Below are 15,021 nucleotides of genomic sequence, written 5' to 3' on the forward strand. Positions count from 1 at the left end.
GAGTGTTTATACAGCAAGTCTGTCACTGAGACATTTTGGTAAGGGACAGGTCAGGAAAGCACCTGATTTACAAAGCACAAACTCACAAACAATGAAATGATCAAAAATTCCGAAGGGACCCAGGAATGTAAATAATTCATAAACTGGATATGTCATCCGAAATAATGAATAGCTTGTTTATGATCAGTGTTTTTTAACTTTTACAGTCTTTGAAAAGTTATTAAACCATTTAATCTCCAGGACAAATAACTTTGTTCTAATCTTTACAGAAAAGGACAGGCAAGTGTTATAAACAATCCTGGGAGCACATAGCTGATTATACACAGATCCAGAACTGTGAGGACATAGAGAGGAGTAAGCAATTAGTAAGCATTTCCACCGAACCATTCATTTCACACATATTGGATCTTCTCAACTGCCTAGGAAGTAGATAGTATCATCTTTCTTTGACGTACAGGGGAAAATGAGGCTTGATGGTTGTGTAAACACAAAAAGGGGCAACGGTGTTCTATCTCTCCCGCTGCCCAAGTTCGGTAGTCTCCTGCCGCTTCCCCCACCTCAGGGAGGTCGATGGCGATGCGCAGGCGAAGGAAGGAACGAGGGCCAGGCTGGTTGGTCTCAGTTGCAGCTTATGCCATTTTCATCTCCATTTTGTTCTGATTCTCCTCCTGCTTCTTCCTCCCCCACGCTACTTCATTCTCCTTCTCGTTCTGGATATCCCGGATCTGAAACCCCAGCCCACTCTTACAGCCTAGTTAAATCCCCAGCAGGAGGGGTTGGGACTTACACGTAGGTGTCATCATACAATCAGCGGATGTAAGGTCCTTCCCTCAGGGGAAGCTACTTCCAGGACAGATTCTTATCCAGCAAGACGATTGGCCTAAAGGTAAATATGGGTGTGTTTCTCCTCTCCTTATTCCAATAAACATATAAACATTCATAATATTAATCATTTTGTATGACACAGTAAGAGATACATTAAGCTTATAGAATTGCTCTCCTGGGGCCATCTCGATCTCAAACTACAGTGCTCAGGCCAGATTAGTCTTTCTTATCCCTAGCAGGGTCCTAGTCTAGTCTTGTTGTTACTTTTAGATCATGACAGCATTTGTCCATGATCAAGCTCTTAACTTATAGTTAAGAATTGTGGCTCTTTGGCCTGGCCCATTTCAATGTCAGGGTAGCTCACAGCTTGCCCTGAGTCTCTTCAATCCCTCATTGGGACCCTGCTTTTGGGGTGCTAGGAACTAAGGATAATTGAGGCTTAAGTCAAAAAAACAGATGCCCAAGAATGAATAACATTCGAAGCCAATTAAATTCCAAGTTACAAAAGCATAATATTAACTATCTTCCTGTGTCTATACAAAAAGGACATTGCTTTAAAGTAAACTATTCAAAAGACATAAAGAGAGGAGAAAGGCAGTATTTCATTCATACATATGAAATCATAGATTTCTGGGGAATCTGACCTTACAAGTTAACAGAGTCTGATTAGGGGGAAAAGGTGATCAACCAGTTGGGGAAGGGAGCATAGAGAGGAGTTTACAGATAACACAGTGGAATGGAAGTGCCTCGGGAGCACTGTGATAAACCTCAGCTTCCTGTGGCAAGAGGAACAGGACATACCAATGATATCCTACAGATGGGGATATAACACATGCAAAGTCTCATCACTACTGTCAAGAGTGCTAAAGAATCTGACTTAATCCTGCATCCTACCTGCTCTAAGGAGCTGTCGTATCCTGACTTGGTTGATGGCTCTTTTCCTTAAGTGGACACTGGTAAATTTCCAGTTGCTATTAGCAGAGTTTAATAGTCTCACAACACTCTGATTTATTATGAATTTTCAACCAGTAGTGGGCCAGGATTGTAGTTTAGCAGTAGAGACTGGCCATGCATGTGTAAAGTCCTGGGTTCAATCCCACTCTTTTTCCTCCTTCCACTACACACTCCCTCTCTCTCTCTCATACACACACACACACACACACACACACACACACACCATTTCTTTCACCAAACACTAAAGTAAGTACTACCTGTAATGAAAGTGTTTTAAATACAACTTCACACTAATAGATCTTAGAAACCTATAGCAATGAAGCTCAAGAAACCAGAATACAATCTAATTATTGAAATTATTGCCTAACAAAGCCTGAGGTTGGCAGCATTGAACTTCTTTGCATTTTCTAAAACATGTCATAGAAAGCCCTTGTTCTCCAAACACAAGACAGAAAGTATCATGGGCCAGAAGAAAAAAAAAAAAGACAGCTCAGTGGGTCACTGGGAGACCAGAAGAGAAGATTGTTTTCACCCTGGGGTACCAGGAAGGGTACCCCTATGAAGAAATATGTGTTAAATATAGTTCAGACCACTTCGTGGAAGACAAATCTCTAGTACAATCTAAATCAGCCATTTTTCTAAACCCATATTATTTTTATATAGGAGTATATTAAGTTATACTCCTATATAAATTATATTATAACCAATAATGAAGGTATACCTGGGCTGGTTAAAGGTACCACAAAGACAAACTTCCTTGTAATTCTTAAGTGTGAGAATCAGCCCTGTGTAAGACGTAACAGGTGCCCAGTGAAAACTCTATTGCTTAGTTCGTTTCTTTTGTAAATTGCCTAGTCATAGTCAAGGTCAGGTTTGATGACAGATGTGTTGGCTAACTATAACCCTCAGAGTTAGGCTTGCCTCTGTTTTTTTATTTGACTTTTCCTATTTTCCCTGGTTCATATTAAGAGTTTTTCCCAGAGACTTATGTAAGTACATCCAAGATGTATTAAATGAGTGGAAGGAATCCCCAGAACTCACAGACGTAAACCCCTCCCAAGTGCTCCTGGCTTACCACGGGGAGCTGTTCTGCTAATTCAACTCAGCACCCACACTCAGCACCCACCCCCTTCTCCCCAGGGAGAGGCAGCGACTCGGAATCCGACTTGCCTCATCGGAAGCTGCCAGATGTGAAGAAGGATGACATGTCTGCAAGACGGACATCCCATGGTGAGCCGAAATCAGCTGTGCCTTTTAACCAGTACCTCCCGAACAAGAGCAATCAGACGGCCTATGTCCCCGCTCCCCTGAGGAAGAAGAAGGCCGAGCGAGAGGAGTATCGCAAGAGCTGGAGTACCGCCACCTCCCCCCTGGGCGGGGAGCGGCCCTTCAGGTGAGGTCTGAGAGCTGCGGTGGGGTGCCAGTCCCCACTGCAGAACGTAGTGGTGAGAGGCGAGTTCAGGGTGGGCGGGGCAGGATTCGGGGGAGAGATGCTCCTGCCAGAGTCTAAGCGAGAGTCCACAGATGCTCGTCTCACTAGCAGGTAAAGCTGACCCTTGGGAGTTTCCTCCATCTATTTTTCCCAGCTTAAAGAACCGTAGTAACTGTTCTACAGGTTGACGTCTGCTTCTGTCTTCATGACTGTTCTCTGAGTGAGATCAATGAAAGCAGCGCTTGCCAGCCAATGTGTAGTGCACATGAGTAGAGAAAGGAGATGTTTTTCGCTGGCCTCGCCATTTGTGGTAACAGAGGGAGAAGAGTCACTGCAGAATTTTTTTTTTTAGTGTACACAGAGTTAGAGGTGTACTCTTGGTGCGATTCGTGAGCTATGGGTAAGCAGCAGATCTGAAGCCGGGATTTGGAGAGCAGCACAGTGCTTCAGTGGGGACTCCTGTGCTTGCTTGTTTAGGGGCAAAGTGATGCCTCATGTTGTACGAAGACTTAACTTGTCCACTTGTAAAGTTATCTGGGAATGAGCTCAAGCATGTGAAGGGAGGCTTGAAACATGCTTCTCGACGATGTGTGAAACAGCCAAAATGGATTGAGCCAAATTATGCTTCTCCTCCCTTCCCCCTTATCTCTGATTATGTCTTTCTATTTATTCGTTCATTTATTGAGCATCTACTAGATTCTAATCTTGGACATTGGGGGTCCAATATTCAATACAATAAGGATGCTGCTTTCACAGACCTTTTAGTCCAATGAAAGAAAGGTATAGGTCTAATTGTATCACTCCAGGTGGGTGTGTAGCTGTTCCTACTAGTCCATCTTCATTAGCTATGATTTTCCACTGAATATTTTGTTAACTTTTCATTATTGCCCAAACATGAGGGTTCTCTGCCTTCACTGATAAAGTTTTTACCTTTCAATATCAATGATGACATAGACGCATACATATCAACTGGCTGCATTTCATTTTCTTCTTGTTACCTGAATCCCCAGGCTCTGGGTTATTTTCTGGGGGGAGGTAATTGAATGACTGGGTGATAGCTTGTGTTCTGATGCCCCCCCTCCATCCACACTGCTGGTTTGGTGAACACTGTTATCCAACTCACTAGCTACCCTGAAACAATAGAGGAAGAGGGAAGTGAAGTGGGTTCTCCTTATGAAGAAGACGCGGTCGACCCGGTGGATCCTGTTGGGAAGGCTCCTGAGTGCAGGTTAGAATCACCCTCCTGCAGGGGTAAGGAGCAGCTTCCTGCAGAGGGGGCTTCCCCGGAACCCTCTGCTCCCCGGGCAGAAGAGAAAGATGCTGCTGAAACCCGAAAGCGCAGAAGGCTAGAGGAAGCCGGAATCAGGGTCAGGCCAGCAGCGCAGCGTTTTGCCAGGTTAGCTCTGCCGGCCAAGGCTGGCCCAGCTGGCTTTGTGCATGCCCAGAGTGTGGAATTGGTTTGGCAAGTGGATGTTTCCATCCTGTTTTCCCACTTCCTGCTTTTCCCAATTGCATCACCATTCCTGACTCTAAGCAAATAAGGACTAGCTCATTGTTTGAGCCTGCAAGCATGCCTCTGCAGAGCACTTGATGCCTGAAACAGCAGTGAAGAGTGAGCTGTGAGCAGCTTGATTAGACCGTGTCCTCGTCAAGGATGTATGATCAGTCATTTGTCAGAATTTACCTAGAAATAATATGTTGCTTTCAGTTGTTGCTGGCGTGTTCATTTTCGCTAATCCTAAATGGCTCATTCTTTACTTTACATGCCACTCGGAAACAGTGCCTTTGAAATGAGAAGCCTTCTCTGTAGAAAAAGTGGCTGGTTTACAAAAGTCCACTTACTTCTCTTGTCCCAAGGGAGTCTTAAGTTGAGACTGGGTTTATTATTTTTCTAAAGTATATTGGTTAAGAAACAAAGAAGGGAGTTGTGACAAAGGCCCAGTATGCAGGCCTGATGGCTTCGTGTGACGTGGAAAGGGACGCTTTTGGCTACTGAAGTCACAGGGAACTGGAGTTCTACAGATTTGGTTGTATTTGGGGGAGCGGGTTCATTTTGCTTCTAGGAAAATCACAAGTCATGCTCTAACCAAAATTTATCTCACCAACAGAAACTTACGCTAAGTTGACTCTCAAAAATTTTTTGACCACTTGTGGTTCCCTTGAGCCCTACGAGGCAGGTGACATTCCCATTTTGAAGAGTGAGCTGAGGCTCAGTGATCCTGACCCCAGACCTCAGAGCTGGTTCCTGTTGTCCTGCTGGCCAGAATCATAGGGTCTGACCTTGGCACCAATATTGCTTCTCCACATGGTTGGCAGGTTATGTTTCATTTTCATTTCTTTGTTCAGCTCCTTACGTAGTTGCTCTCCTGTGGTCTAGCTCTTAACTAAATATTCTAGTTTTGAGTTATTTAATCTTAGAGTGGCTTTGTATTGATTAAAAATTTAAAAACAGGGAGCCAGAGCAATAGTACAGTGGTAAAGGTGCTTGCCTTACAGGTGTCCAATCTGGGTTTGATCCCCACACCCCATATGGTCCCCTGATTACTACCAGGAGTGATCCCGGAGAGAGGAATAAGTCCTGAGTACCTCCAGTGTGGCCCAAAATCAATCAATCAATCAATCAAATAAAAACAAAGATACATTTTTTTCTGTTGGTGGTTGCCCACAGATAAGTTGTTGTCCATCGTAAACATACATGAAATTCTAAAAAATTCCAATACAAAATCTGTGCTTGTGTTATATGTATTTGTGTTTCTGGATTACTGAAATCAGAAAGATTAACGTCACAGAATCTTCTGAATAAAACAAATGTAGGTCATGTTTAATTTGTGGTTCAGATACCTTGTCAGACATACTTTCTCAGTCTGTATTTCTTGCACATCTGCTGGTCTCAGAAATCAAGCTAGATTCAGAAAATTAAAAAATCAATACTTCCCCTTAGCTTGTTCCATCTTGTCAGATTGTTTTTCTACTCTGTCATCAGGCCTAGCATTTAACGGGAATATGTAGTAAGTGAAATAGATAAAGGGTTTACCAAAATAATAAGAATTTACAAAAACCTATTAATTTTATTATCTTTTAACATATATACCTTTGGGTTTTATTTGTTTCCTTTTTGTTTTGGGGCCACATCCAGACAGTGCAGGGCTTACTTTGGCTCTGTGCTCAGGGATTACTCCTGGCAGTGCTCAGGGAACCATATGGGGTTCTGGGAATCAAACCTGGGTAGGCCACATAGAAGGCCAGCACCATAACCATTGTGATATCTCTCTGACCCCTATCTTTGTTTTTATTTCATGTCATCATCTTTCGATAAAATTTACTAAAGATGCCATCTTTATTTTTATTTTATCACCCTCATTTCTACCTATTTCACTATCGTTTTATTTTAAATTACCAATCTACATGGCTTGAAAATCTAATTACTTTTTTTTTCAGGCCAGGATGTAACTCTTTGGTAGAGTAAGGTATATGACCCTGGGTTTGATCCCTTACACTGAAACAAAAATTTTTAATTTTTTTCTGTGATAATATAGTTGATATCATCTATCCAGGTTTCTTCTTTGAGTCATTCTATGTCCTTTACTATTTTTTCCTTAAAGTTTTACATTTAATTTTAATTTGGTAAGAACACATACCATGATAAAGAAACTTTGGTACATCTACACAATGGAATACTATGCAGCTGTTAGGAAAGATGAAGTCATGAAATTTGCTTATAAGTGGATAGGCACGGAGAGTATCATGCTAAGTGAAATGAGTCAGAAAGAGAGGGACATACATAGAATGACTACACTCATTTTTGGAGTACAAAATATCATAATATGAGATTAACACCCAAGGACAGTAGAGACAAGGACCAGGAAGATTGCTCCATGGTTGGAAGCATCCCTCATGAGCTGGGGGAGAAGGCAGCTGGGGTAGAGAAAGGATCACTAAGTTGATGAAGGTTGGAGGGATTGCTCAGTATGGGAGATGTGTGCTGAAAAGTAGATAAAGGCCCAAACATGATGGCCTCTCAGTATCTGTATTGCAAACCATAATGTCCGTAAGTAAAGAGAGAGTAAGAGGGATGTGGTCTGGCATAGAGGCACGGGGAGGGATGGGACGGGGGGAGGGGGGTGGTGGTTAGGGATACTAGCGACGTTGGTGTTGGAAAGTATGCACTGGTGGAGAGATGGGTGTTCTATCATTGTATGACTGAAACTCAAACATGAAAGCTTTGTAAGTGTAGCTCATGGTGATTCAATAAAAAAAAGAACACATACTGTGAGATTTGCCTCTGAACAAGTTTTTAACTGTACAATATAGTGATGATAATTGCAGCTAATTATCTTCCTGATCATTAGCATTCATTCATCCTGCTGATCTGAAACGTCCTACCCATTGATTAGCAATTCTCCTGCACCTTCTCCCCTAGTGCCTAGAGACTACCACAGCATTCTTTGATTCTCTGTGTTTGACTTTTTCATTACACTTGGTAATCTGAACTATGTAGAAGATCCCTCTGTGATGAGCTTATTGCCCTGAGCAAATGTCCATCATCACCATCCATGCTGTCAGAAGCAAAGGGTCCTTTTTAAAGGCTGAATCATATTCCACCCTATCTATGTGCCTGGTTTTCCTTATCCATTCAGAGACATCATTTTCCCATTTCTTGGCTCTTGTGAATGGCATAGCAGTGCAGGTATGTTTTAGAGATCCTGATTTCAATTCTTTTGACTAATACCCAGAAGTAGGATTGCTGGATCATATGTTAGTTCTGTGAACTTCCTTATCCTCTTTAGAGAATCCACAGGAACAAAGGGAGATGAACAGGAAACTATATTAAGCTAGTGCAGCATGTGTTAGCATAATCACGGTACTACCAAGAAAGAGGAAATTGGGCACAAGCTGAGAATCCTGTGCCATTCCCCACGGTGTTCCACTTGTAATGGAACTCTGGGATCTCTAGGACAACTTGCATTCTGTGTACAAATATAAAATCATGCTTAGTTTACAGTATCATTCTGATTGATGACTATTTTGTCTCCTGTCCACGTTTCCCGTTATCTGGCTTTATCTTCACGCATTTCATCCACATTATCTCCATTAAGCAGAAAATTGCAGTTGAGTTCATATCACCAAACCTTAGATCCTCTGTCATATCACTCTGAAGTGGCTTCAGGACAGTTGTGCTTTGCCTAGAGACAGTCCCTCATAGCAACAGTTGCTCCAAAGGCCGAGAATGCATTTGTTAGATTTCTCAGCTGTTCTTTCTCTCCTTAAACCTTTATGCACACCACTAACCCACCCTGCTCCTGTCTCTGTCACTTAAGTTTCTGCAGCCCAGAGACTCATCTAAATTTATCCACATGTGGGGTCCCTCTTTTAATGTGGCAGCGAGTAGCTTGACTGGAATGAAAACCTTATCATGAAGAAGAAAAGGATTTTTAGTGTCTGGAAAATGTAAAAATGATGCCTTTCACTAGGCTGATCTTGTCAAACAGCAGTTCCCTGCCATCTCCTGTGTTGGACACCCAGATGAATTTTGCTCATTGGGCCTTTGGGTGAAACAAAAGGCCCACAGCACTTCCTTGGGCCCATTTCTGGCAGGGAAAGTTTAGGTTTGTCCAGTTGAGTGAGTGGAGAGTCTTGGAGGAGGCAGGCAGAGGAAAGACCTGGTTCTGTAGACTGGATTTTGCTACTCTTCCTCTCACGTGGTCTCAGACATCTCGTATTATTTTTAACACGGCATATATAAAGGAGCCAAGGTTTAGGTTACCGCACTTTACATGCATTTAGATGCCAAAGAGTCCCAAGCTTCTTATCAACCCATATATTAAGAGGTATGTGAGCATCAAGGGACAGAACTCGGATCCCTTAATAAATGCACCGAGGTTAATATTTATTAGTTTCCACTGAAGTAAAAATAAATGTATATAGAAGGACTCTGTCTTCTGTTTTATGATTAAGTTAACTTAATGAACCCTCATCCCCACCCCCAAAGTAGAAGCCTCTGCCAGAGGAGCTGAGAGTTCAGTTATTAGGAGGATAAAATAAGAACCAAGATTCACTTCCCCCGAGTCAGACGACCGTGGAGCTGGGCATTCTTTGACTTGTGTTTCCCTTTGGAGAGGTAAACTTAAACACACGCAACGCTGAATTATAGCTTTCATGTGATTGGACTTCTTTGCTAATTGTTTTCATATGTCTCACCACTCATTCTGTTCTGCTAGTCTGTGGCTCTTCTCAACCACATAGTAATTAATTACAGAGGGGAAAAACCCTCTGAGGAACAATAGACATTTTAGAAATCTTTAGAGGAAGAGCAGATGTGGCTGAGGGCCAGACATCCCTCCTAGCTGGGTGCTTGTGCCAAACTGCCCATGGGGGAGCAGATCCCCGCCCCCACCCCCGCCAGCAGACACATCCCTTGCACCCATTTTTTTTTTGGCTTTTTGGGTCTTATCCGGTAATGCTCAGGGGTGACCCCCAGCTCTGTACTCAGGAATTACTCCTGGCATTGCTCAGGGGATCATATGGGATGCTGGTGATCAAACCCGGGTCAGCCACATGCAAGGCAGATGCCCTACCCACTGTATTATCGCTCTGGGATCCGCTTGCACCCACTTTTACGCCTCTGGATATAGATATCCTGGGGATATGGGTGAGTATGGAAATGTTTGCTGATGCCCAAGACATTTCCATGAGGCCTTGAAGAGTTTTCTGGAGAGGCCAGTTTCTTTCCATAAAGCAGATCAACAAACTGCCAATTGATTGCCTTTGTGCAGCTAAATGGGGTGGGGAGGGAGGCAGCATGTCAGTTCTTCCTTCATGAAAGTCACAATCCCACTGACTCAAATACCCGGGTCTCAGAATCTTGGAAACAAAAATGTCTCCTCCCTCCCTTCCTCCCGGATCCCCCCATCCCGGCCTCAAGCACATCGTCTCTCCTTGGCATTGCCTCCACAAGGGTGAACAAAGTGGCAAGATTGGAGATAGGACGTATTCCCTCCAAGTGAAGCCTGAGCCGTGTTCTTATTTCCAGAGCAACTCACCAGTGAATGATGGGGAGTGCAAAGTGCCCGACCTGCCTTGCCTGGGTCTGTCCCTGAAATGTTCTCTTTTGTTCGGTTGGTTTAGGGGCCACACCCTGCTATGCTCAGGACTTCCTCCTGGCTCTGAGCTCAAGGATTACTTGGCAGTACTGGGCGTCGGGGTGGGGTCAGGGAACAGGGACTATTTGCACTATTATAAAACCTGGATCAACTTCATGCTAAGCACGTGCCCTGTCTGCTACACTATCTCTTTAGCCCCCTGAAATCTTCTTTTCTTAAATTGAATCACCATGACATACGGTTACAAAACTTTCATGTTTGAGTTTCAGTCATACAATGATCGAACACACATCCCTTCACCAGTGCACATTCTCTACCACCAATGTCCCCAGTATTCTCTCCCTCCTTCCCAACCCTCCCCCTGCCTCTATGGCAAACAACTTCCCCCATACTCTTTCTCTACATTTGGGCATTATGATTTGCAATACAGATGCTGAAAGGCTATCATGTTTGGGTTTTTATCTACTTTCAACACACCTCTCCCATCCTGAACGATCCCACCAATCATCATTCCTTCCCTCCCAGCTGCCTTCTCCCCCCATCTCATGAGGCAGGCTTCCAGCTGTGGAGCAATCTTCCTGGCCCTTGTGTCTACTGTCCTTGGGTGTCAGTCTCAGATTATGTTATTTTATATTCCACAAATCAGTGCAGTCATTCTATGTCTGTCCCTCTCTTTCTGATTCATTTCACTTAGCATAATACTCCCGTGTCCATCCACTTATAAGCAAATTTCATGACTTCATCTTTCCTAACAGTTGCATAGTATTCCATTGTGTAGATGGACCAAAGTTTCTTTAACCAGTCTTCTGTTCTCGGGTACTTGGGTTGTTTCCAGTTTCTGGCTATTATGAACAGTGCTGCAATGAACATTCAGGTACAAATGTCATTTCTACTGTGCTTTCTTGCACCCTCAGGATATATTCCCAGACGCGGTATTTTGGAGTCATATGGAAGCTCAATTTCTAGTTTTTGGGTTTTTTTTGCTTTTTTGGGGGGGGTCACAGCTGGCGATGCATAGGGGTTACTCCTGGCTCTGCACTCAGGAATCACTCCTGGTGGTGTTCAGGGGACCATATGGAATGCTGGGATTCAAACCTGGGTTGGCTGCATGCAAGGCAAACGCCCTCCCCGCTGTGCTATTCCTCCAGACCCTCAATTTCTAGTTTTTGAAGGAAAACAATAGTTTTCCAGAAAGGCTAGACCAGTTGGAATTTCCACCATCCATGAAAGACACTCCCTTTCCCCCTACGTCCGTGCCAGCACTGGTTGTTCTTGTTCTTTCTGATGGCCCCCTGAAATCTTAGTGAACCCACTGTGCTCAGCTGACAGGACCCTCTGCAATCTTCTCTGTCTAGATCCCCTCATAAACCCCGCCTGCAGTGTCATCAGGAATGTGAGTGTGTCCATCATGGACAAGCTGCACTGAGATGATCATTATAGAAGCAAAAACAGAATGTACTGACATTTCACAGTCCAACATTTAAGATACCTCAAGGAAAAAAAGGAAAAGCATGTTATTAAAAAGCCATTTTAATATTTCCGAAGTGAAAGACCCGTGCACACAATCAATCCTACATATCTGCCTTCCAACTATTTGTTATTTCATGGCCAGCAGCATCAGCCCAGAATTTGTTTTCTTCTTTCTCTGGGGTTGCTCTGATTTGACCTAATTTAAGCATGTGACTTTTTTTTTAACCTACTCAACAGGAAGTATCTTAAGAAGCCAAAGAAGTCTCCTCTTGCCTTTTTTGTTTTATCTAAATTAAATCATTTGAACTGAGACCAGCCAAACTTGGGATCTTTCAAAAGAAATCCCCCCTTCCCAGCCAGGGTGGAATATGTGTGATTTTGTAGCCTGGCTGGGCTCTCTTGAAGAGGAAGTCCCCAGATTCTTCCAGATCACATGGCATGGCAAATTGACATGGTCATTTGCATAAGGGCAGGGCGTGTAGTTTATTTCAAAAGATCTGCCTGAGTTTGGGAAGATTAAAGTGTAAGACCCCAGATCTAGGTCAGAGAGAGAGAGAGAGAGAGAGAGAGAGAGAGAGAGAGAGAGAGAGAGAGAGAGAGAGATTCTCCTCTTGAATTTCTGAGGGTCTAGCTAGGGATTTGCTCCTAAGCTCATCAGCTGAGATGAGATGGTGATTTGAAAGGGCTTTGTAAACTGTTAAGTGCCCTGGAAGCAGTGTGTGGTGTGATTAGTTAGCATTCTGCCTAGGTCAGTCCTGACTCACTGCTGCTGTCTGTGGCCAGTAATACAAACCCAGTCCCATCTGAAGCACAACTCACAGGCTCCTTCCGGTTAGGAACCAAAATATTTCTCATTCTCTGCTGCCTTAGTAATGAGAGAGACTTATTTTATTTTGCTCCTTTTGGTATGACTCTGCTTCCCAAACTGTTGCCAGGCTGATCATTTATTCAATGCACATTCCATTGGTTAAGACAAAATTTCTGGATCCAGAGTGCCTGGGCCTTGGGTAAATTTCTTACCTCTGTTTCCACCCTATAAAAAGAAGATGCCAATAACACTGAAGGATCGTGTTTGGATGGAAATAATCAAAACGAGAAGTAATTGTAGCACAAATGTGCACCCAGTAAACTTTCACCATCTTCTTTATCATCATCGTCGGTGATTTTTTAAAATAATGCCCCTTTGAGGACATTACTTCAAAGGGTTTTCCTTTCCCCCTGTCATTATGGCCAAAATCAACCACCAGCAGCTAGTTCTTGCCAGACGTGGTCAGTAAGGAGACAGACGGGAGAGAGAGTGACGTAGACTGGAGACTGGAATCAAGGGTGCAACTCAAAGGATAGGGTCGTCTTTTTTAATTTGTTTCATAAATAAAACCCACCACCATTTATTTTTACATAGTTCCTCCCTTCATTGTTTCCTGCACCCCCCCCAGGTAAAGTTAGTTTTATTGGTTAGCTTCTTAATTTTATTTTGTCTATTCAGCAGTTTTGTATCCTTATTGGATACACATATTGGGTGACTTACACACAGATGAAGTCACCCAATTGTCTTTTTCTTTCTGATTTACTTTGCTTCATAGAAACCTTTTGGGCTCCTTCCATTTCTTCTGTGAATGAAAAAAAAATGTCATCTTTCTCTTTGGGTTTTCAGGATGTACGCAGCAGCTTTCAGGAGATTATTCCTGGCTCTGTGCTCAGGAGTAACCTCTAGAGTTGTTCAGGGGCCTCCAGCAGTGCCGGAAATTTGAAGTAGAGTTGTTGGGATGCAGGGCAAGAGCCTTCCCGCTGTGCTGTCTCTCTGGCTTCACAATAAGATGTCAAGCCTTGTGTCTACCCTGGGAATGGTTATACACAGTTCCAGATATTTCAGGTTAGCTTAACCCTGCAGAAAACTCTTCCACACACTTTGAAAACTACTCCTCATTCTAGATTTGCTCTAACTTTCATTAGTTTACTCCAGCTTAGTTTGAACTTAGGCTCCAAGTTTTGCCCTGCCAGTCAAAAACAAATTGTGTGCCTACTGGATGCATTAATAATGTCTTCAGGGGGGAAAAAAAGAACAATGAAATGTTTCCAACTTTTAGCAATTTTTTTTCTTTTTGGGTCACACCTGGTGATTCACAGGGGTTACTCCTGGTTTTGCACTCAGGAATTACTCCTGGCAGTGCTCAAGGGACCATATGGGATGCTGGGAATCAAACCCGGGTCGGCCTCATGCAAGGCAAACACCCTACCCACTGTGCTATCGCTCCGGCCCCGACTTTTCCCAATTTTATGTAAAGGATTTGAATTGCTGAAATCCTACATTGTAGAGCCATTTAGGACCCTGCCTTTCTTGCTAATGGTGCTTCATAAATGAGATAAATTCTTAGTGTGGCAAATCGCTGACTAAATTCAAGGTTTGAAAGCCCATCCTAACAAGGCTGGCAGCTCTGGGCGGGTATCATGTCCACTAACAAGACTGAGAAGCCCTTTCACTAACTCAGAGTGGTGAGAAGCCCTTTCACTAACTCACAGTGCTCTGTCTGGAAAGAGGGATGAAAGAAATGTTTTGGTCTTCTCACCTGTGGAGTGCCATTGAATTTTGCTCTATCAGTCAAAAGCATTCGGGGGACACGGAAGAAACAGTGAGGGATATTATCCTTCGCAAAGAAAACCCTTTCCTGACCTACCAACACCGCAAAGATTCGGAGTCAGAAGATGAAGTCGCAAGTCGACTGCCTGATCTTGAGAAAGATGACTTTGCTGCAAGGAGAGTAAGAATGAACCAGACCAAGCCTTCAGTGCCTCTGAGCCAGCTCCTCTATGGCCCCTACCCAAAGCAAGAGGCAGAGAAACCAGATGGTTCCAGACACCATTCAGTGGGAAGCACAGGAGAAGAAAGTCTAGAATATAAAAGGTGTGTGTGTGTGTGTGTGTGTTTGTGTGTGTGTTTGTAGAAAGAGAGAAAATATATCTAAGCGAGTGTGATTGGTAGGGTAATAAGCCCATCCTTTTTTCTTTCCTGTCACAATTGCACATTGTCGCTAATAGTGGTGATTTTGAGGCACAACTCCAAATGCCCAATCTTCAGTAAGTATAGATGGTGGAGGGAAGAATGGCTCTATATAAGATTGGACTGAATTCTTGAAATTAATACTGAGCTTCAGTGCACAGATGGGCTGTATTTGAGCACATCTTTACATTTGGGTACTATTGGCATCAGTTGACATTATTGGCACAAATATACACTCTCAA

At 43.3% G+C, this 15,021-nt stretch overlaps 1 protein-coding gene across 13 annotated transcripts in view; it reads left to right on the forward strand.

Moving 5' to 3' along the window:
* The window catches only part of LIMCH1 (LIM and calponin homology domains 1), a 367,764-nt gene that overhangs the window by 273,970 nt on the left and 78,773 nt on the right, over positions 1-15,021 (forward strand). For all 13 annotated transcript variants that reach the window (XM_055140738.1, XM_055140740.1, XM_055140745.1 and 10 more), the window contains one exon: positions 2,920-3,172. In XM_055140738.1, the coding sequence (XP_054996713.1) occupies positions 2,920-3,172 (253 nt within the window). The remainder of the gene's footprint in view (positions 1-2,919; positions 3,173-15,021) is intronic.

The sequence above is a fragment of the Sorex araneus genome, chromosome 5 (genome assembly GCF_027595985.1).
Source record: "Sorex araneus isolate mSorAra2 chromosome 5, mSorAra2.pri, whole genome shotgun sequence".
NCBI lineage: Eukaryota > Metazoa > Chordata > Mammalia > Eulipotyphla > Soricidae > Sorex > Sorex araneus.